Source organism: Saccopteryx bilineata, chromosome 2, assembly GCF_036850765.1.
Source record: "Saccopteryx bilineata isolate mSacBil1 chromosome 2, mSacBil1_pri_phased_curated, whole genome shotgun sequence".
Taxonomy (NCBI): domain Eukaryota; kingdom Metazoa; phylum Chordata; class Mammalia; order Chiroptera; family Emballonuridae; genus Saccopteryx; species Saccopteryx bilineata.
Genome location: NC_089491.1, coordinates 183,916,932 through 183,944,783, shown reverse-complemented (window position 1 = coordinate 183,944,783; position 27,852 = coordinate 183,916,932). Strand labels below are relative to the sequence as shown.

General features: G+C 44.1%; 1 protein-coding gene across 3 annotated transcripts in view; it reads left to right on the top strand.

Moving 5' to 3' along the window:
- The window catches only part of PPM1H (protein phosphatase, Mg2+/Mn2+ dependent 1H), a 372,339-nt gene that overhangs the window by 209,468 nt on the left and 135,019 nt on the right, over positions 1-27,852 (top strand). For all 3 annotated transcript variants that reach the window (XM_066258890.1, XM_066258891.1, XM_066258889.1), the window contains exon 5: positions 23,320-23,404. In XM_066258890.1, coding sequence (XP_066114987.1) covers positions 23,320-23,404 — 85 coding nt within the window. The remainder of the gene's footprint in view (positions 1-23,319; positions 23,405-27,852) is intronic.

The window sequence follows — 27,852 nt, the reverse complement described above, 5'->3', positions numbered from 1 at the left end:
CTCCCCTAATAGACCAGAGCTCATTTGTGGCAGGACTCAAATCTCATGTTTGTATCCCCTCAAAGCTCTTCCAGACGCAGGCTCAACTCTGCTTAGGCTCTTCAAAAAATTGTTTATAAATGGGATTGTTGTTTGAAAAATTTGTGACAACGCTGATGTTGTGGGCTTTGTAATACTTTCTAAAGGAGCCTAGGCCAGTGGGTGCACCTGGTGTAGGGACGCACTAAACAGTGGGTGCACAGGGACCTGGAATAGGAGGTGATGGCTAATTATGGGGAAAGCACCCTCGCAGTCCCTGGCACAGGGTCACCTCATAAACATGGCCTCCCCCACCATCCCAGGTCCCACTCCAGTCAGACCTGTGTCCTGTCGGTTCTGACTGCAGGTGACATCAGACATATGGCACTTCTTGTTGTCTCCCTGGTCCCTCCTTCGGTCAGGAATGGCACATCTCTCATTTAAACTTCAGCAGCAGACTTTGGCTCCCCCCTTAGCTTTGTCCTCCCAGACCACTTTTCACACACAATGGGAATAATCTCGGTAAAAGATCAGATCTTTGTTCAAAACCCCTCGGAGCTTATTCTTAATATCATTAGAATGCCATGCAACCTGCCAGGTCCTCTGAATGGCCCCTGCCCACCCCTCCAGCCCCATGAGCCTGTCTCATTGTCCTCACTGACCCTTTTCCGGCTCTTCCCAGGCCAGCGTGCGCCCACCACAGATTCTTCACATGTGCAGGTGCTTCTGCCTGAGCTGCTCTCTCCCTGGCTTTGCACATGGCTCCCCGCTGCCAGTCCTCAGGCCTCAGTGTCCCCTCCCGGCCTCCCTGTCTCAGCACCCCAGCACCTCCCACAAAGATCTCTGCTTTTCCCAAGCTGTGCGCATGTGCGGTAGAGACTGCTCTCTCAGGTTCCCCCCAGAGCCCGGTGCTGGCGCTGGGTGGGCACTCAGGTAACACTTGCCAAAAGAAAGAAAACCGGGGAGGAAGAGATGTCTTGGGCGTTCTCATTTGATCAGTGAAAGTGCGGTGTTACTGGAGCTCCCATTACACTCGAGGTCACATGGATTTCAGTTTAGTCAACCTTGTGTGGTGAAAATCTTCAAGCTTCTTTGGAATCTGAGCCCTTCGTCTGCACAGTGTTATTTTTATTTTGTTCAGTATAGTTATTATCTAACAGTTGAGACAGCTTTGCTTCAGTTTGGTGGTCTGGCTCTGTCTGGCATTTGCAGCCATGATCGCCTCTCACTAATTTAGGGCATGCCTAGATTTCCAGTGCATGTGTTCCCTCTTGGCAATGTAGGACATAAGCCAGGGGACTTTGCTGTCCCCAGATGATGCCTCTTAACATACTGGCTGCAGAGTAAGTGATCTCTCTGGGTGCCTACTCTCTCGTTTCTTCTGGGTCACTGCCATTTGTTCTCATTTCACTATTTTTGTCCCTATAATTGTCTGGAGGGAAATTCACCAGAGGTCAGCAGTTTTCGTGTTACTGGATTTTACAAAGGGACAGGGGAGGGGGTGGTCAGCACTGGCGTTGGGGCAGGGATCCAATGCTGCCAGAGAAGGTAGCTGCTGGGTTCAGGTGGGGCTCCAGGCCCTGGGAAGAGCCCTGATGTTTGTTAGATGATAGCAGAGTGCATCAATGGGTGTCCCCAAATGTTCAGAAACAACCAGGAGTTTAGCTGGGAAGTCTATTGTGTGAGGAGGAAGAACCCCGAGGTGACCGTGAAGACATGGCTGTCAGTCCAGCCAAACTGCTAGTCTCCCTAGAGCTTGGTGTCTTCATCCCTAAAGTGAAACATTTAAACTACTGGGATTTCTAAGCTCAGACATTTCTGTAAAGAAATGTACAGTAGTTTACCACATCTCTGCATCATGTACCTCTGGTAAATATTTGATCCAAAACTTACTTTGGAGTCACAATTAGTGATTCTGGTTTTCCGTATTTGACAAGTGTTGTCTCTCATTTTTTGCAGTGTGGGGGCAGCTGAGGAAGAAATGATCTCACAAGAGGTTGTAGCCATTTATGTGCTTTCAAATGCTTTGTCAAGTTATGAATAATTAGATTTGTGGCTGAAGAGCAGTTTACCACACATGAAGCAGGTGATTTAAAATGTCCCATTTTACCTGTTTACTCTGCCTGGATTCAGTGCTCAGCCCTTGATGGGTATTTACGTTTATCTCCATAGCACATTGTCCAGTAAAGGTTTTGTATAGCAGAGTCTGGCTAGCATGTGGATAAAACACAATCTTTAACCTAAGGCTCAGTGTTTACCTCTCAGAAGTACTCTAGGTCTTCAGGCTATCTGGTCACTTATTATAGAAAAAGTAATTTTTAGTCATCCTTCGTTGCCAAGAGAAGTTGACTGAGCTGCCTGATAATTCCTGGCTGTGGGAGGAAATTGCTCTTGGGTTAGATCCCCTTTCTTTTCTCCGCAGTGGAAAGGTATCAACACAATGTATACCCAGTGTGGGGAGAAAGACTAATTTTGTAGGCAGAAAGATAAGGAGTAGAACAAACACAGATTTGGTCAGGACACTGATGGGGGGGGGTGGTACTATTGCAGTGATTTCTCCCACATTCATTCTCCAAGGAATATGCATTGTAGATCATTTAAAAATCCCTTAGACATCATAAACTGGTAAAACAGGTTTAACTACGGATAGACATTTAAGTTGTGTAAATGCAGATGCCCCACACGTGCAAGGGCCCACCTTTGGTGAGAAGACTAGGCATTTATAAATCACACTCAGATAGTTTTCATCAGTGAGGTTCATGTGAACTCGGAAGCCGCCAGACCTCAAGGCAAAAATAGATGCCCTTCAAAGACTTTGTAGCTTGTCTGACCAGTCGGTGACACAGTGGATAGAGCATCGAACTGGGATACAGAGGACCCAGGTTTGAGACCCTGAGGTCACCAGCTTGCGCGCGGGCTCATCTGGTTTGAGCAAAAAGCCCACCAGTTTGAACCCAAGATCGCTGACTCGAGCAAGGGGTTACTCAGTCTGCTGAAGGCCCGTGGTCAAGGCACATCTGAGAAAGTAATCAATGAACAACTAAGGTGTTGCAATGCACAATGAAAAACTAATGATTGATGCTTCTCATCTCTCTCCGTTCCTGTCTGTCTATCCCTCTCTCTGACTCAGTCTCTGTCTCTGTAAAAAATAAAAAATAAAAAAAATAAAATAAAAAAATAAAGACTTTGTAGCTTCCAAGAATTATTCATGTGGAAACCAAATGAAGATGTTGCTTCTCATGAAAGAGTTCTCACAACTACAATGAAAGACTAAGTGATCCCAGCCAAAAGTGAGAAAGTGTTAACTTTTTCATCTAGGATTGAAGGAATGTGACTATAATTAGGGTGTATTACTTTAGGGTTCTGGGACAGTTTCAAGCACTTCACTTCAAGCACTACAGTTTCGTCTTTTGAACAGCAAATAGGTTTCAAATTATAACAATGTCTCTATTAATGCCCTAATTGCTTCTCAGCCTCGCTTCTAAATTGCATAAGGCTGGGGGTATGAAGGTTTGTGTGTGGAAAGCCTCCATCTGCGTTTCTCCTTTGAGAGATGGTTGTGAATGGAACCAGCCAATGGGAATAGGACAATTATGCTCTAAGAGTCTCTTGTTCTCTGGAGTGTGTGACCTGCTGACGGATGCTAAACATTTGAAATGTAAACTTGAATAGGTCCATAGAAATTGGGACACGGAAAGATGGGATTTGATGAATTGTGTTTCTCTTCAAGTGTTTTGTGAAGTGGTGTTATGATAGGAAGTGCCTCTTCAATAGGGTTATTATAAGAACAAGCTTACAACTTGAACCGTGCCCTCCCCTCAAAAAAAGAACATTTGAAAATGGCGTGTTTTTGGTGGAATTACTAGAGTGTATTTTATTCCAAGGAATTTGCTTCTTCATTAATTTTTTTCTTTATTTCTGTGTGGTCTATAAGGGTGAACTGGTTTATTATTATTTTTTTTTATTTTATGGTCTGAGGAAGAAGTTAAACTTGTTTATGTAGAGCTTAAGATTTTTTAATTCACCTAAATATCTTTAGTTGGTTTTTTTTTTTGGTTTTGGGGTTTGTTTGTTTTTGTTTTTTGGGTTTTTGGGTTTTTTTGGTGTGCTAGTCCATAGTATAAATATTTCACATCCATTCTTTTTTGTGTGTGTGACAGAGACAGAGAGAGGGACAGATAGAGACAGACAGACAGGAAGGGAGAGAGACAAGAAGCATCAGTTCTTCGTTGTGGCTCCTTAGTTGTTCATTGATTACTTTCTCATGCGCCTTGACTGGGGGGCTATAGCAGAGCGAGTGACCCCTTGCTCAAGCCAGCAACCTTGGGCTTCAATCCAGCGACCCCATGCACAAGCTGGTGACCCCGCACTGAAGCTGGCGACCTCAGGGTCTTGTACCTGGGTCCTCTGCATCCCAGTTGAACATTCCATCCACTGTGCTATTATCTGGTCAGGCTCCCATCCATTCTTTTTTTTTTTTTGTATTTTTCTGAAGCTGGAAACGGGGAGGCAGTCAGACAGACTTCCGCATGCGCCCGACTGGGATCCACCCAGCATGCCCACCAGGGGGTGATGCTCTGCCCATCTTGGGGCATCACTCTGCCGCAATCAGAGCCATTCTAGCGCCTGAGGCAGAAGCCACAGAGCCATCCTCAGCGCCCCGGCAAACTTTGCTCCAGTGGAGCCTTGACTGCGGGAGGGGAAGAGAGAGATAGAGAGGAAGGAGAGGGGGAGGGGTGGAGAAGCCAATGGGTGCTTCTCCTGTGTGCCCTGGCTGGGAATCGAACCCAGGACTCCTGCACGCCAGGCCGACGCTCTACCACTGAGCCAACCGACCAGGGCCTCCCATCCATTCTTTTAAAAACATTTTTTAAAGTTTATTTACTGGTTTTAGAGAGAGAGGAAGGGGGAAAGAGAGGGAGACAGACATCGATCTATTCCACTTATGCATTCATTGGTTGACTCTTGTATCCTCCCTAAATAGGGATTGAACCAATAACCTTGGCATATCAGGACAGCTCTCCAACCAGCTGAGCTACACACAGGGCTTCCCATTCATTCTTGTGTTGCAAGTAGGAGTGTTATTTCTACTGTTTCATGGAAGTTTCTACTTTGGACACTGCTAACCCAGCAAAGACGGGAAGCAGGTTATCTATCAAAAGTCCCTCTCCTGATTTTGTTGATGATATTCTTTCTCTTTCCCTGCCCTATAGTGTCCATACTAAGATAATTCAGATTCATAATTGAACCTTCCGGAGATGGAGGTGACTGGGGAGAGCAGGCTATACATCTGAGTTGAGAGGACTCAGTTGCCAACACACTTAAAGATTCAAACAGTGCCCAATAGTTGGTCTTTGGCCACAGGTCTCTCTTTTGAACCTTGTCTGTGAGGTTGCTTTTTTCTGGTTGCCCAGTCTCTTCCCCACCTCCTTTTCCAAATGGACCAGTCATGGCATCGAGTGCTTCTGACAAGCTCCGGAAGAAGAGTTTTCTTCTTTGAGTCCTTGGAGATGCTCTTTGGCTCTGGTCAAGTCTTTGCTGATGTCATAACCACTTCCCCACCAGCTTCACCAGGTCCAGCTGGTTTGTGGTCAGAAATCCTGGTTTTTCTGTCCCTCTCCTCACTGCAGGTCCTGGTAGATTGTTCCACAGGCTTTTAAACTTTCAGGTGCCATCATCTTGTCTGGCATCCTGCTTCTCCTAGTGCAGCTGCCCTGCACCCTATTCTCTCTCCTCCCCTCCATTCCCCTCCCTTTTCCTTTCTCCCCTTCTCCCCTCCTCCCCTCCTCCCCTCCGCTCCCTTCCCCTCCTCCCCTTCTCCCCTCCTCCCCTTCCTCTTTCCTCCCCTTCTCCTCTCCTCCCCTCACTTCTCCTCCCCTCCCCTCCCTTCCCCTCCCCTCCCCCTCTTTGTGGCTGTTTCTCAATACATACTCTTCGCTTCTCCATAACCACAGCCCCATTGTCTTTGGCTCAGCCATGTCACCATGTTTCTGTCTCAAACATCCTCTTTGTTTCTGACAGCCTTCCTCTTCAGGAATGTACATGTTTACTTTAGGAAACATTTGTAAAAAAAGAGAGAGAAAACAAAACTTTTTACTATTACATAAGCAGTTTATGTTACTTGTGTAGTTAAAAAAATACAAATAAATAAGGTGAAGTAAAGAAAGGCAAATTTCTACCACCCAGAGGTGATCACTCACTCTTCTTCTTGACAGTCCTTCCGATAGTAAAAGGCACCTGTTGTGATTCTCTACAATCTTCTCTTCTTCAGAATAATCATTTCTGGATTCCTTTACATGTTCTTCAGAGCTGCTAGGAGCCCCTTAGCATTCAAGCCTCTGGCCTGGTGTGATGAAATGTCTCTCTTCTCACATGGCACCACTCAGAACTGAATTGACCCACAGAGTGCAGGGTCGATGGGCACCCCATTGTAAAGATAGCATCTTTCCAGCCCATTGTCATTTTCCAGACAGCCATGCCACAGAGCCGAACTATAATGACTGAGGGACTGAAACACTTTAATTTTGTGGATCTTTTTAGTTTTCTTTTTGTTTTCTTTTTAGTTTTCTTATTTTTACTTTTCTAGGTCCTTTATGTCAACCAAAAGAGCATCAGGGAATTTCTCAGTTTCTAAACTTCAAATAGATATTCCACCTGTGGCATTTCTTTTACTTGGACCAAAAAAGGGATGGAGGGGAGAAGGATTAGTAACGACTTGATTTCCTCTCCTGGAGGACTCAGTACGACCACCAATGACTACTACTTTCCTTCATGAGTTCTCTCATCCTTTTCTGTAGTGACTTTAGAGTCTTACTTCAGTTTGATAGCAAGTCCCTTCTCCTTAGTTGGCAGAATCTGTTGTCTCCCTTGTTGTGAACTGGACCTGATCTAACTCTCTCTCATCTTTGGCCACATGTCTCCTTCATTGCTATCCCTCCCAGATTTCAGACAGAGCCATGACAGCCTCATTGTCAAGAACTTTTGTGGCCCCGAGATATGAGTAACACTGGGGAACAATTTTTTTTTTTCATTTTCTGTTGCATGAGGTTTTAGAACTGTTTCTATATATTTCTGCATCGCTGATTCCAAATCTGAAATCCAGTTTTTGGTGCAGGCTCTAGTTTTTATGCAATTTTAATTTCTTTTTGTTACAGTTAATGGCATGCATTGGTTTTTAAATTGGAGTTCAAGGGCAACGACTCTTGGATTGAACATAACCACAAGGCAATTAATGTTTTACAAACATCACTCTTACATAATTGTAGTTGTTTTTAAATGTAAAATATTATTTTCTGATAAAAACACCCTCTTATTTTGTTTTAAAATTGAACCATGGCTTCTTCGAGTAGGTGTAAATGTAAGAATAGTCCTGACACCTTCTGTTATATATGTGACTGTTACACACTTCAACGTCAAAGGCACAATATTTCATCATTTGTGACACGTGCATATATTGCCTATTTTCAAGTTCCCCTTGGCGATCAAGACAAGAATTGAGCTCCTCATATTGTGTGTCATAATTGTGAGGAAATGCTTCATGACTGGACAAAAGGAAAATACAAAAGAATGCCCTTTTGGTATTCCCATGGTTTGGCGTGAACCTAAGGACCACAGCAGTGACTGTTATTTCTGTCTGATCCATACAAAGGGCATCAGCAAGAAAAACGGCATATGATCGCATATCCTAATATTCCTTCAGCAATATGACCTATCCCACAGTCTGAGACACTCCTGGTTCCAGTTTTCAATGGTTTTATTTCTTCTAAGGATGGTTGTAGAATCTGAAGGGTCTTCTTCTGATGCCAAGCAGTTATTAACCCCTCAGCAGTTTAGCCAACCTGAATTGAATATCTTAGTAGGAATGACATAAAAATTGTCCTCGACTTTTTAAAGTTATGAGGAGCATGACTGGATCATTTGTGTGGATCTTAAAATGGTAAATTTCCTGCTAGGACAACAGAGAGGTTTCACGAAGTATCCTTGCTTTCTGTGTTTGTGGGACAGCCGAGCTCGGAAGAAACACTGGACACAGAAGGAGTGGCCGAAACATGAAGCTCTGGAAGTAGGGATGCAAAATATTGTGAATGAACCTGTAGTTAATCGAGACAGGATCATTTTCCTTCCACTTCATATCAAACTTGGCTTAATGAAGCAGTTTGTTCAGGCTTTGAATAGAGAAAGTGAATGCTTTCAACATATTATTTCTGCTTTTCTTGCCTTGTCTTTCGAGAAGATAAAAGCAGGTATATTCAATGGACCTCAGATTCGAACCCTCATAGGTGACGAAGAATTTGCCAGGAAGATGAATAAGGAGGAGAAAGCAGCTTGGCAGTCTTTTGTGGCAGTTACTAAGAACTTCCTTGGCAACAAAAAAGCAGAAAACTATGAACTTCTGGTTCAAAGAATGCTGTTGGCTTTCCGCGACATTGGATGTAACATGAGCGTTAAGATTCACTTCCTGAACAGTCACCTTGATAAGTTTCCTGAAAATCTTGGAGCTGTTTGTGATGAGCAGACCACTGCTGGAGCATCGAACAAGATTGTCCTCAACAAGTACACAAACGCAAGAGCTACAAACGCAAATTTTTGCCTGAATAGAATTTAAGCTTTGCACAAATTTTATGATTAAAATAAGTGTTTTAACACATTTTATTTTGAAATTGTACACAAATTCTGATACAATCATATATTTTAGTGTATTAGTATATTTACTGCATTATATTTTATTATTATTATATTTTCACAAAGATGATGCCCAAGAAGACATTCTACTTCATTATGTTAAACTAAATGTTGAAAATTTTACAATAAGATGAAAACCTAAAATCTTGAATTGCAAAAAAACTGTAGCTTACAGAGAAAAACCAAGGTCAGATTTGAGATCAGCACACTTGAATTAGGTAAGAACAAGTGTTTTTGTGGATGCAACAAAAGTTTTGTTCTCCAGTGTAATCTGTTGAAGCCAGAGGACTTGATCCCATTGTAACATTTTCATCTCTCTTGGGTCTTAGTTTGTTTGGTTTCTTTTTTAAACTCACAGTTACTTCCCTGTTCTCAATCTGAATTGAAATAGTATTTTATCGGCTGTGACATCCATCATTGTTACACATCTCCTCTTAGACAGCTAATTAGTCTCTTCCTCATTCACTTCAGTTTTTCAAAAATAACTAAAGAAGGTCATTTCTGTTGACTTCACCATATTCCATAAGTGCAAGTCTATTCTTGGCTTCAGCCTATCAAACACTTTATTTTATTTTTATTTTTGAGAGGCAGGAGGGGAGATAGACTCCCACATATGCCCACCCACAACCCCTGTCTGGGGCCGATGCTTAAATCAGCTGAGCTATCCCCAGTGCCTGGGATGACACTCGAACCAATTGAGCCACTGGCTGCAAGAGGGGAAGAGGGAGAGAAGGGAGAGAAGGAGGAGAAGAGAAGCAGATGGCCTCTTTTTATGTGTGCCCTGGACATTTGCATGCCGGGCTGACACTATTCACTGATACCAACTGGCCTAGTGAAGGCTTTTGATAGATTTGATGGTACCATCTCTCCTTGTCCTTCCCATCTGAAGAAATGGGATCTTAAATTAACCCCATACTGTGGTAATAGTCTGAGTGTGTGCAAAATGGCAAAACAGTTTGTGGGTCAAATAAGTTTGCAAATATGATGTATATGTTTGCTTGCTTATAGTTTGCATTGGGTGTGGGGGACAGGCTGTAAGCAGGCAGGGTCATTATAGCCTAAGGCTTAGTTTTAAGACTAAGTGTTTCCCACCCTTGACTATTGTATGATGTGGGGTCGTGCACTCTCATGAGGAATCCCATTATGCCTCAGATAAGTGACTTTGTATCAGAGACTTCCTTGTTTGTATATTGGATTAAAGGTTTTGATTTCTATACTATCAAGTGGGGCAGACCAAGAGCTTGCTCTCTCTCAGTTCCTGAAATTAGCATTAGAGGGAAGAGCAGAGAGAGAGCAGAGAAAGGCCATGTGGAGGAGAGAAGCAGCAGCCAAAATGGTGGAGTGCTGAAGGAGAAGCCAGTTTGTGCAGTTTGTATAGAGAGAAGGAGATGGGGAACAGAGGTGAATAGGCTGGTGAGGTAGAAACCTTTGATTCTAGGAAACTTGGATAAGTCAGTGGCTTTGGGAGCCTTGAATGGAAAGGGAAGTATTTTCCCACTGTGTGTATTTCTTGCCTTCCAGGTGCAAGCTAGGATTAAAGCTAGTGGCCTACCAGTTCTTGGCTCCGTTGTTTCATTACCGTCTGTCCGAATCTAATGCGAACCTGAACGGGCCAGGCGGCTGTGATGGTGGCCGCAGCTCCTGGCTTTATACAGTTCAATAAACATTTCTTCAACTGTAGATGTTAGAGAGAGTCTGTGTGTGGAATGAGATCCATTAGGGAAGGTATAGACAGCAACAACATTTTACAGAGGTGGGTGAAAACTCATCTAGGTGTTTTGGAAAGTGCTGGGAGGAATAGGAAGCTGCATGGCTGAGATATAGAAACTTTAATTCTTGTGTCCTGTTCTGGACACTGCCTACCAGTCCCAAAAAAGTTAAACAAATATATGGAGAGAGGATGAGGCAGACGAACACATTTTATACTTGGTCATAAATCCCAGTGCAGTCCCTTTATGACCTAGACCGGAACACATTGAGATTGTCTCTTGTCTAAACCGGAATCAGACCCGCACTTAGGAGCAGGCAGCCTGGTCGCCCTTTCCCCTAGCCCTAGTAATGAGGGACAGTCATTCCCGAGAAACAGCAAATACAACAATAAAATGAGAACCAGCGATACTCCCAACCTTCCGGTCAGAACCAGTTGAAGTCAGAGCAGCAGGAGCCCTGCCTGAGCCCTCTGACCTGCAGCCTGTTTAGGAGAAGAGCCGGAGTGAAGAAAGCTTGGGGGGTGGGGGTTGAGCTTTCCTCCAGGCAGCCCGCCATCCTCAGCTTCAAGCCCCTGTCCTGCTGCAGCTTTGTGAATGAAGTGTGTCTCCGAGAGAGCCACATGCTAGGAGCTTTTCCCAGGCAAGTGCAGCCGTGATCTGCCACAGGGCTCCTGGGAACGGGTTGGGGCTCCACAAGTGCATCTATCCTGAATCTGAGCCACACTTGGGAGAAAACTGAAGAGGTGTTAAGAGATCTTCCTCCCCTAGTCCAGTCTGGGAATGACTGCAGAGATATCTGGTCTTAAAGAACAATAAATACTTATGAGTATATTAAAGTTTCAGAAAAGTCCTGTGACAGAGAGGAGTGTTTCCCAAACTCTTTTGAGTGTGGATTTTTTTGGATGGTTTCCTATTATCACTCAGAAGAGCATTACATGGAAATATTATAGAGGCCAGCCAACCTTACTTCATTGATTTATTTGGTGACAAGGGTTTGCCAGATAAGTGAAGGAACGGACCCATCTTTCCATGTTCTCACTTAATATTTATCTGCACCTTTCCTACATACATTCCCTAGAACATTTGTTTCAATTCCACCAGTAGGCACGGCCACCATGACAGCCGCCTGGTCCGTGCAGGTTCACATTTGATTTGAACAGACAGTAATGAAACAACGGAGCAAAGAACTGGTGGGCCATTACCTTTAATCCTAGCTTGCACCTGGCAGGCGAGAAATACACAGTGGGAAAACACTTCCCTTTCCATTCAGGGCTCCCAAAGCCACTGACTTATTGAGTTTCCTAGAATCAAAGATTTCTACCTCACTAGCCTTATTCACCTCTGTTCCCCATATCCTTCTCTCTGCACAAACTGGCTTCTTCTTCAGCACTCCACCATCTTGGCTGCCTCTCCTTGCAATGCTAATTTCAGGAACCAAGAAAGAGCAACCCCCTGTCTCTGCCCCATTTTATAGTGTAGAAATCAAAACCTTTAAGCCAATATACAAATAAGGAAGTCTCTGATACAAAGTCACTTATCTGAGGCATAAACGGGACTCCTCATAAGAGTGTACCACCCCGCATCATGCAACAGTCAAGGGTGTGGGAAAAGCTTAGTTTTGAGAAGATCTTAGTATTAAAGGGCAGGAAAGGCTTTGCCTGACCTGTGGTGGCGCAGTGGATAAAGGATCAACCTGGAATTCTGAGGTCGCCGGTTCAAAACCCTCGGCTTGCCTGGTCAAGGCACATATGGGAGTTGGTCCTTCCTGCTCCTCCTCCTTTCTCTCTCTCTCTCTCTCTCTCTCTCTCTCTCTCTCTCTCCTCTAAAATAAATAAATAAAATCTTTTTTTAAAATAAGGCTTAGTCTTCCTTAGGCTATAATGACCCTGTCTGCTTACAGCCTGTCTCTCACACCCAATGCAAACTATAAGCGAGCAAACATATATATCATATTTACAAACTTATTTGACTGACAACTATCATATAAACATCTTTCTTCTCTAGTCTATTTTTCTTCTCTAGTCTATTTTTCTTCTCTAGTCTATTTTTCTAGCACTGACCTCATCCCTTAGCATCACATTCCCAGTTCCATCTCTGTACTCACTGCCCTGAAATCAGCATGCCCAAATCAAAATGCAATATCATCTCCTCCAGACCGGCTTCTCTTCCTGCTTCTCCTGTTCGCATCATCACCGTCCATTGACGCAGTGAGGAACCTCAGCGCATTCCCTGACCTTTTCATCTCTTTACTGGGAAGAAAATAAAGACACTTAGGATAAAAAAATTTTTAATACATTTTATTTTTAAGACTTATCTGATCCCATGGACCTAGTCCAGACTCATTCTTTTATTTGGACAGTTGCAGTAGCTTCAAGTATATTAAGGGTCAAGTAGGACTTTTGCTGCAAAGGGAGATTTGGCATGGGAACCTTTCCCATATCTGTCCAAATCTTAAATTACAGAGATGCTTGGGAAAATGTTGAGATTATGGCATTAATATTAATGAACAGGGTTTTAAAGCTAGTGATCAAGAGAAGAAGGAATATTCCCATGCTATACTGTTCATCTCCCTTCTTTCCTGTGGAATTTTGGGGGTATCTGAACACATGACTGGAAATGACAGAAGGGAAGTCAGCATATCAAAGGCTAAGTGAGCTCACTAAAGACAGTTTGTTTTTTCATTCATGCAGGTCCTTAGGCTCACAATTGTGGACTGTTATTATACAAAATAACAGTTTCGGGTAGTTGACTGTACTAGTTTGACTTTTGGATATGTGAATTTCCTTTAACAATTCCATCAGCATTACTAATAAGCTATCCTTAAAGTCCTTTTGCACATAAACTCATTTAATCTGTAGAAAGTGGTATTGTCCCACTCTTCAAACAGAGAAAATTGAGTCAGGGTGGCTGCTGATGCTTGTTCATAGCTTTAAGTAGATTCCAAGCCCTGATTGCTTTTCCCTACACATCATCTGGCTCCCAAAACCCAGGTGATAGTTATGTTAGTGGGTGAGAGAGGCTTCCCAAGCCTTTGTTATGTAAGGAACTGACGTGAGTCACCATCAGCAGGTAGTGGCAGAGAGGGCCTATGGGAAGGTATCCAGCCAGTAACCTAACAGTGAGCCACAAATAAGGCCACCTGCCCTGCCAGGTGAAGTCGTGTAGTTTATTCTGAACAAGGACAAGTGGGATGTCCTGTTTACTTACATAGTATATAGGTTGCAAGATCTTCCCAATACATTTTACAGTCTAGAACAAGTTGTGGATTTGGCTTTGTTCTCATGCAGCAGATGCAATTCCTGATTTATAGAATCGTAAAGAAGCAACAGCAAAGGCCGCCTCCAGACTCTTGGCAGACGAATATAGACACAGTTCCCTCTTGTCCTTTTGAAGAATTCCAGGGGTGGAGACCCACGGGCTTCGGTCAATGTGTAAAGGGAAGATCAGGAAATTCTTTTGCCATTTCCAACCATGGAATCTTACTGATTTGATTTAAATAGAATTTCCTCTTGTTTATTTTGAGCATGAAGAACCAGTTACCCACCATTCTTTGAATAAAACCATTTCAAATTGCATGAAGGGGACTGTGATCCAATCACTCATTCTTTTATTCAGGCCAAAATAGCAAAATTGCTTTAACGTCCCGAAAGCATCCATTTTCCACCCCTTGAATTGTTTTTATTTCTCTTCTCAGGATTCTGTTCAGTTGCTCCATTGTTTTGCCTCTTTAAAGTAAAGAGGTCAGAATTGGACACAGGTCTGACATGGGTGTGACTAATGAGGAGCATTACTAAATAGATTGCTTCCCACACTCTGCCTGTCTTACCTGCCTGAGCGTTCAAACCGTGAGCTATTGTACTCATCAGTTACTTAAGGAAGAAAAAAAAGAGAGAGGGGTAAAAAAAGATCCATCCTACTCCAAAACCCCACTGCACTAGAGAACAAAATAAATGCCTTTGGTGGCCTCACCCAGTCTAGCTACCTGCTATTGGGAGAAAAATATGCTCGCTTTGGGGCTTGAGAAATGTTTGTATCTATTTGCGCTGGTGGCTGTGTATGGCTGTAGGTTGCAGGTATTGACCCTGCACTTGGGAAGAGCAGAATATAAACCCTAGGACTCAGGTGGGAGATGAGCCACCAAGTGTTCAATGTGTGCATTAAAACTGACGCATACAGGCAAAACTTTTCCAGAAAATTGCTTTTTTTTTTTTTTTTTTTTTGAGGCAGAGATAGACAGGGACAGACAGACAGGAACGGAGAGAGATGAGAAGCATCAATCATCAGTTTCTCATTGCGCGTTGCGACTTCTTAGTTGTTCATTGATTGCTTTCTCACATGTGCCTTGACCGTGGGCCTTCAGCAGACCGAGTAACCCCCTGCTGGAGCCAGCGACCTTGGGTCCAAGCTGGTGAGCTCTTTGCTCAAACCAGATGAGCCTGCGCTCAAGCTGGCGACCTCGGGGTCTTGAACCTGGGTCCTTCCGCATCCCAGTCCGACGCTATATCCACTGCGCCACCACCTGGTCAGGCCAGAAAATTGCTTTTAAAACTGTAAAAAATAAAAAATCCACTGTGGGATTCTCAGAAATAAATTTAGTTTGGAGTCCATGATCCTTTACGAGAAAGTTTTAAATCCCACCAATTGGGAATGTGAAATGATACAGCCACTTTGGAACTCCCATTGGCAGTTCCTCGAAAGGTTAAACAAAGAGTTACCATGTCACTCAGAATCCTGACTGCTAGAGGTGTGTGTGTGTGTGTGTGTGTGTGTGTGTGTGTGTGGCCAAGAGAATTAAAAACATATATCCACAAAAAAACTTGTACATGAACATTTATAGCAGCATGGTTTACAATAGCCAAAAAAAGTGGAAACAACCCAAATGTGCATCCATTGATAAATGGATAACAAAATGTGGTATATCCATATAGTGGAATGAATATTCATTTAGCCATAAAAAGGATTGCAATACTGGTGGATGCTACAATAAGGAGGAACCTTGAAAACATTATGGTAAATGAAAGGAACCAGACACAAAAAGCCATATATGGTCCCATTTATGTGATGTATCTAGAACAGGCAAATGCATAGAGGCAGAAAGCAGATTAGTTGTTGCCAGGGGTCCGCAGGGAGGGCAGTGGGCAGTGATTGCCGTGGGTCCCACAGGCTTCTTTCTGAGGTGATGAAATGGTCTGGAATGCGATAGTGGTGATGGTTGAACAATCTTATGACTATACTGCAAACATTTTATGGAATGTGGATTATATTTTTAAGAGATAATAGAAAAAGCAAACCCAGTGTTAATTTATAGATGGATTCCTTGTTTCGTGTTTTGTCTTTTTCTTTTTGAAATAGTATGTGCCTCAAAAAGTTTATTTTAATGACTATGAGGCTTTTACTTGGTCTGGAAAATATTGCGCTGGTGCATTGGGTTTTAGAATGTTGCTTGTGAGGCAAGATGTTTGTTGAGAGTGGCTAAATTATGCCATTGAGAAATTATTCTGGGTGGTGTGAGGCCAGACTAGGCTGGTTGTGACTGAAACAAGGAACATCTGACTCACTTCTTGCTCTATATGTGGTCACTTGTTTTTGATGCTACTTAAAGATCTGAGAGGTTTTTTATCCTGACCATATTTTTGTGAATATTGTTGTGGAGAAACTTAATTATGTATTTGAGGTCCTGTTAAATGAATCATCTTTTTGGCAGACTCTTGCTTGTCCATTCTGAAAATGGGATGGCTAGAAACACACCCAGACTAATTCCAAGCTCCTGGAATTATTTTTTCCTGCAGCTATTTTTTGACACCTCTAATTAGCATTGACAGCCTGGTCATTCTCTGATAGTGGTAACCCAGCGTGTTGCTCTGTCAGCTGCCCTGCTTTCTTTGCCAGGGACACATTCCCAGTACCTTTGCAGGAGACAGATGCCTCTGTTGCATCCAAACAGAACACACGAGGTCTGATGCTGTCCGACAAATGGACACCTCCTCCCTGTACTTTAGACTAGACCTACTCTCTGTCAAAAAGGGTTTTCCAAATGCTTTCTCTTTTGTCACCTTGTACCAGATTTTCTCCCCTATTCTGGAAATGTGCGGTTTAATGTTGCATTTCGAATCACTTTCAGCTGAAAAGTGTGTAATGGAATCAGGGCATCTCATGAATACTCTTAACAGAGTTAAAGATGGCTTTTGTTTGCAGCTCTGTTCCGAGGGAACTGGTGACACAGTGAAATTACATTGAGGGGCTTACTTGATAATAGGCTCCTTGTCCTTTATTCCTTTATGATTTATGAGATGCGCTAAGGGTGACTTCTCCCATCCTGGCACATCTGTGTTGGTTTATATTTATTAGAATCTAAGTTGTGGTGATTGCCACCTCCCGAGAAGAAAAGTAATAACTGTCATAGTCATCCATATTTCTCCACCCACGTATGTCAGGCTTATTTCCAGAATCATTTAAACGTAGACCAGAGGGTACCTGAGAGACGCTCCGGTGCTATCCCCTTTTATAGACAAGGACCCCGAGTCCCAGAGCTATAGACTAGGTGTAAGGTGGGGCTGTGACCTCCGCATTCTGAATCCCAAGTCTCTCACAATGTAACCTCCTGGGTAAAAAACCACCAGAGCCTCCAACACCCAGAAAGTGTGCATATTGCAAAACCTTCCTCTTTCAGTTTTCTCTTGACCAGTTTCCACTTTTGACTAACTTGAGGAACAAAATGTAGGTGTTTTGACCCCACATTGTGACATTGAACAATATAAGTAGTAGAATTTTCTAGGAACTGTTCTCTGAACTCAAGGTTCCTATAAATTAGTAATAAATTGCCTTTATCCTCTCCTGTGGCTAATATTTGGTGGGCGAGGGGGGGGCAGTGCCAAAAGAGAATTTAAAAACCTGTTTATGTCTTTGCTTTATCTCCTCTTCCCCCACCTGTGCAGTGGACTCATAAGAACACATTAAACCTCATTATTCTCCATGTTACTAATAATGCCCATTTATTCTATAGGACAAGATTTTAAGCAAAGCATACATATTGCAGTTACCATCTCTGTGAACAAAAGGCTGGCTTTAACTTTGGGGCATGTACTTAGGAAGCACCCCTTCTGCCTGGTAAGGAATACCAGGTGGGAGATCGTTGCCGACTGATTACATTGGCCCAATACCTTGTTACATCCTTACTTCAACTCTGGCCAGACTCTGAGTAGGTAACAGGATGTCATTGAATTTCTGACCAGCCATATCCATAGGTCCAGACCTGAGGTCCCAAAAGGAAGATCGAGGCCGGTGCCTAACTCTGCTCGACTCTCATTGCTGTCAGGGCTGACTCTCTTCTTTTTAAACTCTCCCGAGGAAAAATATAATATTTCCTAAAATAATGAAGTAGAAGATACAAAGCACACAGGATCCTGTCGTGACAGAATGTGGTGTTAAAGGCATGTCCCTACATTATCAGTGGTTTGATACAAGATTTGTCCACCTTCACATGCTCTCTGTTCCCTTTGAAACCTCTTCTACTTCTCCAGATTGGAGACCAGCACCCTGACAGACTGACCCTAGTGATCAGAGGATGAAAGAAAGGAAGATCAAAAGGAAGCCAGGACTCACATGGAACGAGGCATCTGAGTTAGGGACTCGAAAGTTCGGCTGCCAGAAAGGCTGTCGTCTTTCATCCACAGATGTCTTCTATAAAGGGGGAGCTTGACAGTTCAGACAGAAGTGAAAAATGTGATGTACACAGATGAATTTGGATATAGTGATCTACTTCAGGAAGTAATTAGCTAGGGTTACCCCAGGAGGGAACGTTGGAATTGGATGCTGGTACCTCCTTCTGTGTGAATCTGAAATATAAAAGCAGAGTCAACATCGAGGTGCCCAGTAAGGTCAGACGCCCCTTTCCCTGAATCTCTCGTGTCACTTGTCAGTGTTGACTCAGCCAGAACAATATCGTTCTAGGTCCATTGTCTTTTTGTAAAACCAGTGGGAAAGCATTATGTATTTCTGAGGGCTCAGACCAGATACAGTGAGACAGTTACAGATAATACTGTTGCTACTAAGAAAACGTTTTGTTTGGGGCCTTCACTCTGAATAAGTCTGCTCATCCACTCAAGTCCGGGTCACTGTTCATTCATCTAGTCACGTATCCATTGGGAAATTGTTATTGTGTGTCTGCCGCAGGCCAGGCACTGAGCACTGGCGATTCAGAGACTTCTTAGGCTTTGCGGGGAAAAGATCCTAGGGTGATTAGAGACAGCCGTGAAAGCCAGTTGTCGTGGGGAGGACAGGTAAGGGCTGTGGTACAGCTGGGCCCACCACATCATGGAGCCATAGAGAAGTGGCACCAAAGGTGAACCAGGAAAACATTCTCCTGGGCAAATCCTCAGGGAGGAGTTGGTTGGCTAGAAGGAGGGAGAGGCAGAAGCATAAGGAGTAGCAAGAGTGAGGCTGAAGCCAGAAATAAAGGCGAAAAGCAGACAGTGAAGGAAAACGGAAATGCTTTGGAAGGTATCCAGGGGCTTTAGGTAAGGGATGTGACGTGATGAGAGTAATGCTTCAGAATCATCACGGGCCAGAGGCTGGGCCTGGGAGCAGGGGAGCAGACAGGTTCCAATGAGGACAAAAATTGAGGCAGCAACAGTGGGAACCAGAGTAAGGGACAGATTCACATGTTATTGAGAAGGAAAAATCTGTAGTGCTTGTTTGGACATGTAGGGTGAGAAACATGAGAAGTTTGAAATGCCTCCCTGGTCTGGGATGGGCAACTAGTGAAAAGTAAAGTAGTGCTGGTCCCTGAAATAGGGGATGTTGGAAGGACAGATTAGGGGGTGTGGTGGGAGAAGGATTTTCATTAAGTTTGCAACATGCCAAGTCTGAGAGGCTGGTGAATAGCCTCGAGGAGATAGCTGTTGGCAGGTGACTGTTCCAGCCTGGAGCACAGCAGCGATGTGTGGGCTGAAAAGGATATTAGGAACCATCAGCATATGTAGTTGTTGAAGCTATTTATTTATTTAGTAAATATTAGGGGCCTCCCGTCAGAGCCAGCTTCTGGGTGTGTGACCTGTACTGTCACAGAGGCCTCACTCTCAGAAGGGCCCCACAACTGGTTTAATGCTTTGCTATTAGTAATATCCTAAAATTCTCCTTAATAAGTAGTCCTGCATTTATTTATTTATTTTTACAAAGACAGCGAGAGTCAGAGAGAGGGATAGGTATGGACAGACAGACAGGAAGGGAGAGAAATGAGAAGCATCAATTCTTCATTTAGGCAACTTAGTTGTTCATTGATTGCTTTCTTATATGTGCCGGGGTGGGGGGGCTATAGCAGACCGAGAAACCCCTTGCTTGAGCCAGTGACCTTGAGTCCAAGCTGGTGAGCTTTGCTCAAACCAGATGAGCCCGCACTCAAGCTGGCAACTTCAGGGTCTCGAACCTGGGTCCTCCGTGTCTCAGTCCGACGCTCTATCCACTGCGCCACCACCTGGTCAGGCAGCAGTGTAGTTCTTGCCTTAGGAATGAACTGGCTAGTGTGGTAGTCAGACAAGTCATCAAAAACAAAACGTGATGGTTTTATGTTAGAAGTACCAGGGTAAGAAAGCGTGTAGGAGAGACCTCTGAACCTAATCTCGGAGGTTGAGGAGTTGGGAAATGAGATTGCTCAGGGAGAGAGGATAGAGAGACAAAATGGTAGCCCATACAGAAACCTGAGAGAGAGATTCCTGGGGTTGGAAGGAAACCAAGAGAACAAGTATTCCAGACGCCAGGATTGGAAGACTGTCAAATGCTGCCAAGGAAACTGGGAATGTGGTCGTGCCCTGAGGATACAGCAACCAAAAGGCCAGTTGGTGACTTGTGAGAGCAGTTGGGTAAAGAGAGGGGCAATAATGAATTTACCTGTGAGGGGTCCGTGAGAGGTACAAGCAGAGAGACTCTGAGTGTAGATCATTTATAAACTTTAGCTTAGTAGGAAAGAAAAAAAGAACAGACTCTAAAAGTGGGGTTTTGGATGAGGCAGGTATCATTTGTTTTTTGTTGTTGTTTTTATTTTAAACACAAAGTGCTTTGAGCATGGTGTTGAACTCTGGACAGAGAGCCACTGAAGAGGGGGTTGGGAATATGGAGAGGGAGTAACTGATGTAGGCAAAATTATGAGGCAGGGAGTGATGGGCGGCCTCTCTCCAGTCAGCAAGAGTAAAGAGGAAAAGGTAGCTGAAGGAGCAGGTGCATTTCTGGGTGGAGAGGCCCACCTCTCTTGGCTCTGTGAGTTCACCCCACTTCACTTATGTAAGTGAACATCTGCCTCTTAGTTCTCGCTTTTTGCTTTAAATTCCAGGAAAAGTTTTTCCTGTCTCATCTGTTCCTTTATTCAACAAATATGCATCAGGTTCATGCTATGTGACGGGCACAATGCCAAGCATTTAGAATAGGCGAATGAACAAAACAGACAAGGCCCCTGACCTGCTGACATGTAGTTCCTGCAGTAGAGTCATACTTGGCCTGATTGGGTGTGTTGGCTCCTCCTCGCAGGCCCACGCTGAGTGACACCCAGCCTGCCTTCTCCTCGCTTTCTGACACTCTAGTCTAACTTCCCTATCTTCTTACTTTTTTTCATTATCTTGTATTTCCTTCCGGGAAACCCACCTTTCCTAGTTCAAGCCTGGAAGCTGGAATTCAGGGACCATGTAGGGAAAGGGAAGAAAAGGATCTAAGAGTAGTTTTAAGCAAAATTTTGAAACAAAAGTTTGCCATTGGCATTCATTACATAATGCTGCTTTCTCTACTCCTGCAGGCTCTCAGGGTCCTTCTTGCTCTTAGGCCCTCACCTGCACCTTCCTTTCACGTTTCTCCATCTTATATCAGACTTCCTACTCCCTTATTGCAGTTATCTTCCATTGGTGACTAGGACAAAGACAATTTGAGTGAACTCACACTGATGTGTGAATGGTGGGTAGCACCTTGGGAGGCTGTGACTGCATTTTACAGATAGCTCTAAGTTTATAAGAAGGGATCTTGAATGTGTCCTACTTCTGGCAGCATAATACAAGAAGTGATACAAATACCAAAGCAGGACGCAGCATCCTCTTCTCAGAGTCAGCGCCTTAAATGTTTCCATCTTCTCACAGCTTCCACTGTTTTTCTCCTAGACTAAAGCCCACAAGATTGTCGTTGTCATCTCCTCCCTTGCCTGCCCCTTCTCCACCGATTTCTGTGAGAGTAGCTCCTGGTCACCGGTGCGGGGGGGTGAGGGTGGTGTCTTGACAGCTGCAGCCATTTATAGGGGTTGTTTCTATGTCAGGGACTGCCTCTGCAGAGAGGGGGGGTGCCAGGGGCTTCTTGGCACAAAGAATGCAGCCTCCCCTAGAGTCAGCGAGGCATCGCCCAAGCTGAGCTCATGGTGGGCGCTTTGTGTTTGTGGTTGTCACAGAGACGCGTGTCAGGTCTCTGGTCTCTGGCTGCCTGGTAACAGGGAGCTTTGGGTTTGAATCGAATGCAGTTTCCCAAACCACTTCCCTTTGTTGTAGAAATGGCAGCCTTCCACCATAACCGATAGATAGCTGGAAAGTGGCTATCAGGACCCACTTTAAAACAAAGTCTAAGAACAGGAGGCCCCGCTGGGAATAGGCCTCGGAAAGGTCGCTCCAGTTAGCGGTCCTGTAGCCTCTCCTTTAGACATCTGCTTTGGAGAGCTCTGTTCTTTCAGAAAGTCCTTGAGTCAGCAATAGCTCTGGGGCACACTTTTGGGAGTGTATAATAATTTCCTGAGCTTAAGATGAGGTGAGAGCAGATTTTCCTGGACCCAGGATGTTACCCTGGAAACTCAGGAGCATTGGTCAGGCATTCTCAGGTTCTGATGAGCCTATGTCTCATCTGGGGATCTTACTACAGTGCAGATTCTGATGCAGTAAGTCCAGGGTGGCACCCGAGGATCTGCATTTCTAACACATTCCAAGGTGAGGCCAGTGCTCCTGGCCCACAGACACCAAGTAACAAGGATCTGGAGCTGTACTGTCGACTACATTAAACACGAGCCACTTGTAACTGCTTGAATTTAAAGCTACATTAATTAAAATTAAATGAAAATAAATCCCATTTTTTTGCTCTGGCCACAGTGGTAGAGCATTGGCCCGGCATGTGGATGTCCGGGATTTGATTTCCTGCCAGGGCACACAGGAGAAGCTCCCATTTGCTTCTCCACCCTTCCTCCTTCTCCTTCCTCTCTGTCTCTCTCTTCCCCTCCTACAGCCAAGGCTCAATTGGAGCAAAGTTGGCCCGGGCACTGAGGATGGCTCCATAGCCTCCACCTCAGGTGCTAGAATAGCTTCAGTTGCAACAGAGCAACACCCCAGATGGGTAGAGTATGCGGGAGTCTGTCTCTCTGCCTCCCTGCTTATCACTTCAGAAAAATACAATAAATAAATAAACAAACAAATAAATAAATTCCGTTTCTTAACTGTACTGACCACAACTCAAAGGCTCTGTACCCACACATGGCAGCCATCTAAAACTGCACAGATTAAAACGTTCCTGTTATCACAAAAAATTCTGTTGGAGAACACTGGTCCAGAGGGAGCGTCTGCTGCATCATTTGTTTATTCATCCATTTATTCACTGAGCATCTGTTATATGCCAAATAGTAATGCTGGAGCTAGGCATCAATGCATGGTGCAGTTAACAGAAAAATGTCAGTTCACTAGAATGTGAGATTTTTTTTTTTTTTTTTAGAATGTGAGATTCTTAAAGTACAGATACTACAGTGAGGCGAGGGATCCAGAGCTGGTACCGGTGACCTTTGCCATACTGTTGGAGGAGAAAGGGTCCCCTGAGCATTTCATGTGTGTTCTCAGCCACGCTGTGGAGTTAACACAGAACTGGGGCACCTGTGAGATTAGCTACTGACAATGCGTTTTCACCATTCCAGGGCTATAATAATCAGAAATGGAGAAATCATCCCTATGTCTGCGGAATTCACCCCAGAGACGGAGCGCCAGCGACTTCAGTACCTGGTAAGGGGCATGTAGGTTTGGCAGAGCGCCCTGGCATCAGGGCCGGTGTTGGGGCTGTTGTGGAGGAACGTGTTGCTACTGACATGGGAGCAGGCCCGCACCAGTCAGAGGACATATGCTGTGAACTCCCCACACACACTGTCTGGATCACACATCCTGGCTCCATGTGTGATGACACACCCCACCTCCGTGAATTATTATTGTGGCTGATTTTCTTCCATCTGTGACTGATCAAAGCCATGGCATGCTCTGTTTCTTTTAATTGTTTGGTATGTACAATATGAAATGTATTGAAGAACACAGTTACCTTCTTCATTGGCCTGGTACTCACTTTAATTGAAACAGAGGGGCTCGGTCTAAACCACATTGTGAGAAGGAAGGCAGTCCTGAGATCTTGCTGACACTCGACTTACTTCATGCTCAGATAGGAAGTTTCTAGGGCCATTCAGGAGAGATGCAGGTGTCAGAAAATCTGTTTCTACCCTGAAAATGAACTCTCCATGTAGATCACTCTCTTTGGGGTAAAATTATGAGCAGACTCTAGGATGCTGTTCGCTTGTTCAGATCTTGAGAATTTTTGCTTCACTTGAAGATTTGTGTTTTCTAGAAAACAAAACAGACTTACTTCCCTGCCCTCCAATTCTCCAATTACAAGGGTAGAGCATCAGGCTTCGAGTCTCAGTTTACACACTTTGGTCATCATCCTATATAGATTACATTCTGTGAGGCATCTTTGGGGACTAACCATGTAAATAGTTTTGTGGATGAAATATTGTCTTGGCTGCTGGCTTTATAGACAACACAGCTAAGCTGTGACCCTCTGCTCTTAGGGAAGAACTGATCCAGGCTCCACAAAAAGGACTTTGTTCCTCTTTCTGAATTTCAGCGTGTATGAACGGCCAGGGTTTGATTATTTTGGTCAGTTTACACCAGTGGTTTTTAACCTCCAGTCTGCCAGAATTTTAGTGCTGGTCTGTGAAAGAGTTAACCACCCTGATATTAAGATTATAGAGACTATAATCATTGGGTCGATAATCTTCATACAACATTAGGGTGGTTAACTCTTTCATGGACTGGCAGTTGAAAACCACTGATTTAGACAGTAGCTGTACTTGCCCTGTTTTCTCATCTTTTTGTTTGTTTTACTCAATTATTAAGCTGTGTTGCTTTTGGTGGTTATCTGGCACATAAAATAGCAGGAACCCAGAACCAAAGCGAAAACATTTCTTCACCTTCAGACAGACAGGAAGGGAGATGAGAAGCATCAGTTCTTCATTGTGGCACCTTAGTTGTTCATTGATTGCTTTCTCGTATGTGCCTTGACGGGGGGGGGGGGGGGGGGGGGCGCTACGGCAGACAGAGTGGCTCCTTGCTCAAACCAGATGAGCCCACCCTCAAGCTGGCGACCTCGTGGTTTCGAACTCGGGTTGTTTGCTTCCCAGTCCGACATTCTATCCACTGCGCCACCGCCTGGTCAGGCTTTTCTACCACCTTTTGTTTCCTAACATTCCTGCTGTTGTTTTCAAGCAGACACACTGGAGGCCGCTCCTAGGAGCCCAGACTTACGAGTTCTCATTCTCTTAGGCAGTCTGAGCGAATGGAAGGGGCCTTGCGGCACCTGGCACCCGGGGAAGGTCTTTGTTCTGGCCCAGCTCTGTGACTTGTCAGTTTGGTAGCTTTGTGCAAGTCTCTTAACATTTTCCAACCTCGGTTTGTCACATAGAAAATGGAAAACTACCATATTTACAGATGTGTAAGACGCACCCTTTTCTGAAAAATTTGGGATCTAAAAACTGGATGCGTTTTACACAGTGGTTGTGGCATTTCAAATGCCATAGATGGAACTGAGGATGAGGTAATATATGAAGTCAGTGATTCATCATCAGACACAGATGAGGACAAGCTAATGGATGGGAGTTTTGACAGTGATGAGGAGTTGTATGAATTTTATGATGAATAAAACTTGAGTTCAATAAATTTATATAATACAGGTTTTTTTTTCAAATTTCATGCCCCAGAATTAAGGTGTGTCTTATACATGGAAACGTCTTATATATGAGGAAATACGGGATAGATTGGAGAGTCATTGAGGACCTTCAAGCTGCCAGGTTATCTTCCAAGTAGAGTTCAGAACAGCTGGCCTTCTGGCCACCTGTCTGGTTTTCTCCAGTCCATCTTCCACAGAACCACACCAGTGATCTAATCACAGTCCTTCTCGGTCTTCTGCCGAAAAATCTTTTCCCACAGTGCACAGAGTGTAGGCCCCACTTGGCAGACCCAGAACCATGGTCCCACCCACCTCTCCTACATTCTCTCATGCTGCCCCCACCAGTGCCACTGTGCATCCTGGGCAGTCGTCAGAGTCAGCTGTCTCCCATTGGCAGTACACGCCATGATCTCTCTCTCCAGCCTTCATGACTTTGGAAATAGGCTCTGCATGAATGAACCTTCTCCTCCTCTCTGCCAGGAAAACTCCTCATTCTTTGAGACCCCAAAGCAAATGTCACTTCTTCTAGGAAGTATCTCCTTACCCTCCCAGAGGGTCAGTCTTCAATGGTCACAGGGCACTGTGTAGAGGCCTTCAGTGTATAGTATTGTATTGCTTATTTCAATGTCTGCCTGCCCTTATAGACTGAGTCCTGGAGGCAGGCCCCATACTTAGTCACCTCATATTGCCAGTACTTAGTTCAGAGGGTGTTCTGAAGCAGGTTCTGTTGACTGGCTGAAAGAACCAATATTCATACTGATGTCTGGGTCATTACTACACGATCCTCTCCCCTCCGCCATCCCCTAAAACCTGTCACAGTGGGCACCAGGCACATGCCTCCCATGCCTCAATGGCACGTCTCCTTGCCCCTTAGTGGAAACTAGTTCCTGCTTTCTTGCTAGAGGCAATGGGTAATCACAGGTTAACTGTTTTGTTTTTGTTTGTTTTTATGTTTGTTTTTGGTGAGAGGAGGGGAGATAGTGGAGCAGACTCACACATGCGCCCCAAACAGGGTCCACCTGGCAACCCTATATGTGGCTGATGCTCGAGTACCAAGCTATTTTTAGTGCCTGAGGTTGATGCGCTCCAACAGGGCTATTCTCATTGCCTGGGGCCACGATCAAACCAATCAAGCCTCTGGCTGTGGGAGGGGAAGAGAAGGAGAAGGGAGAGAAGAAGGGGGAGAAGCAGATGGTTGCTTCTGCTGTCTGCCTTGATCAGGAATCGAACCTGGGATGTCCATATGCTAGGCTGACGCTCTATCCACTGAGCCCCCAGCCAGGGCCTAACTTTTTTGTTATGAAATAATTTCACATTTTTGTGTTACAAGAATGATACAGAAAGTTTAAAACAATGACCTTTGAGGAGGGATGGGTATGCTGACATTTTTCAGATTCCTAACTATCAGTTGTCTATTTTGGGATGGTCAGAATAAGATGTGTGTGGCTTCAGACTGCAGCTTTGTCACGTAACTGTGTCTGCGGTTTTACCAAAGCCCTTTATTGATCCCAGCTTCACCGTCCCCAGTGGGTACTGAAAACCTCTGAATGCAGATGGAAGGATTACATGAAATGACATATGCAGATGTCTATTGTGGCACCTAGTACTCATCTGGTGGTTGTTGGACGAGTCGAATTCTTGCAACTTCAAATCCTGCTGACCCACAAACCACAATAATATTTTTTCCTTGTTTTTACTTAATAATCACTCATAATGCTCTCAAGATTAGTCTGTATTTTGATGTCACTCTTGAACACTCATTGTGGACCCTGTTAGTCCACAGCACTGAGCCTAATGTCTGGATTTCTAAAAGTTAAGAACATTGTCTCCCTTCTTTTTAATCCTTACTCCTGTATCACATGAGTTTCTCTAGAAGGAAAGCTTTTTTCCAGACAACACGAGTGTAAGTGGACAGAACAGAAACTATCCTGGTTGTCCAACTGCCTGTTCTGCTTGGAGTCTTAAGAATGCCTTCTTGGAAATGCACAAATCCAAGGATAATATTCACATGATTGATCATGTGAATCTCTGTGAAGCAGTATTTGAATTAGGGGATGTATAACACAAAATAACCTTTGTAGTGAAATCTTTATGGTAAAGTATTGAGACAGGATGTTTTTAGGGTAAAATCTTGAAAGTGATATCAATAAGAGAAAACAGAGGTGTATTGTGCACTTCTCTCAGTCCAACTGTGGCCTGGGCTGTGTGACCTCAAGTCCCTCACGTGGTATCTCTGAATCTCATTTTCTCCTGAGTGAAAGGCATCAGACCACTTCCCTTGAGATACTCGTTATGTGTTCTGAAATTGCAATGAGAAGTGATCCCATGGTAATATAAAATGTAGTATATCTTATGAGTTTGAATGCATCTAATTTTGCCAGTTCAGTTTTTTGAAACAGTTTTGAGTGAATTGTGAAACAGTTTAGTGTGGTGATAGTTGTTTCCTTTACATGATTTAAAC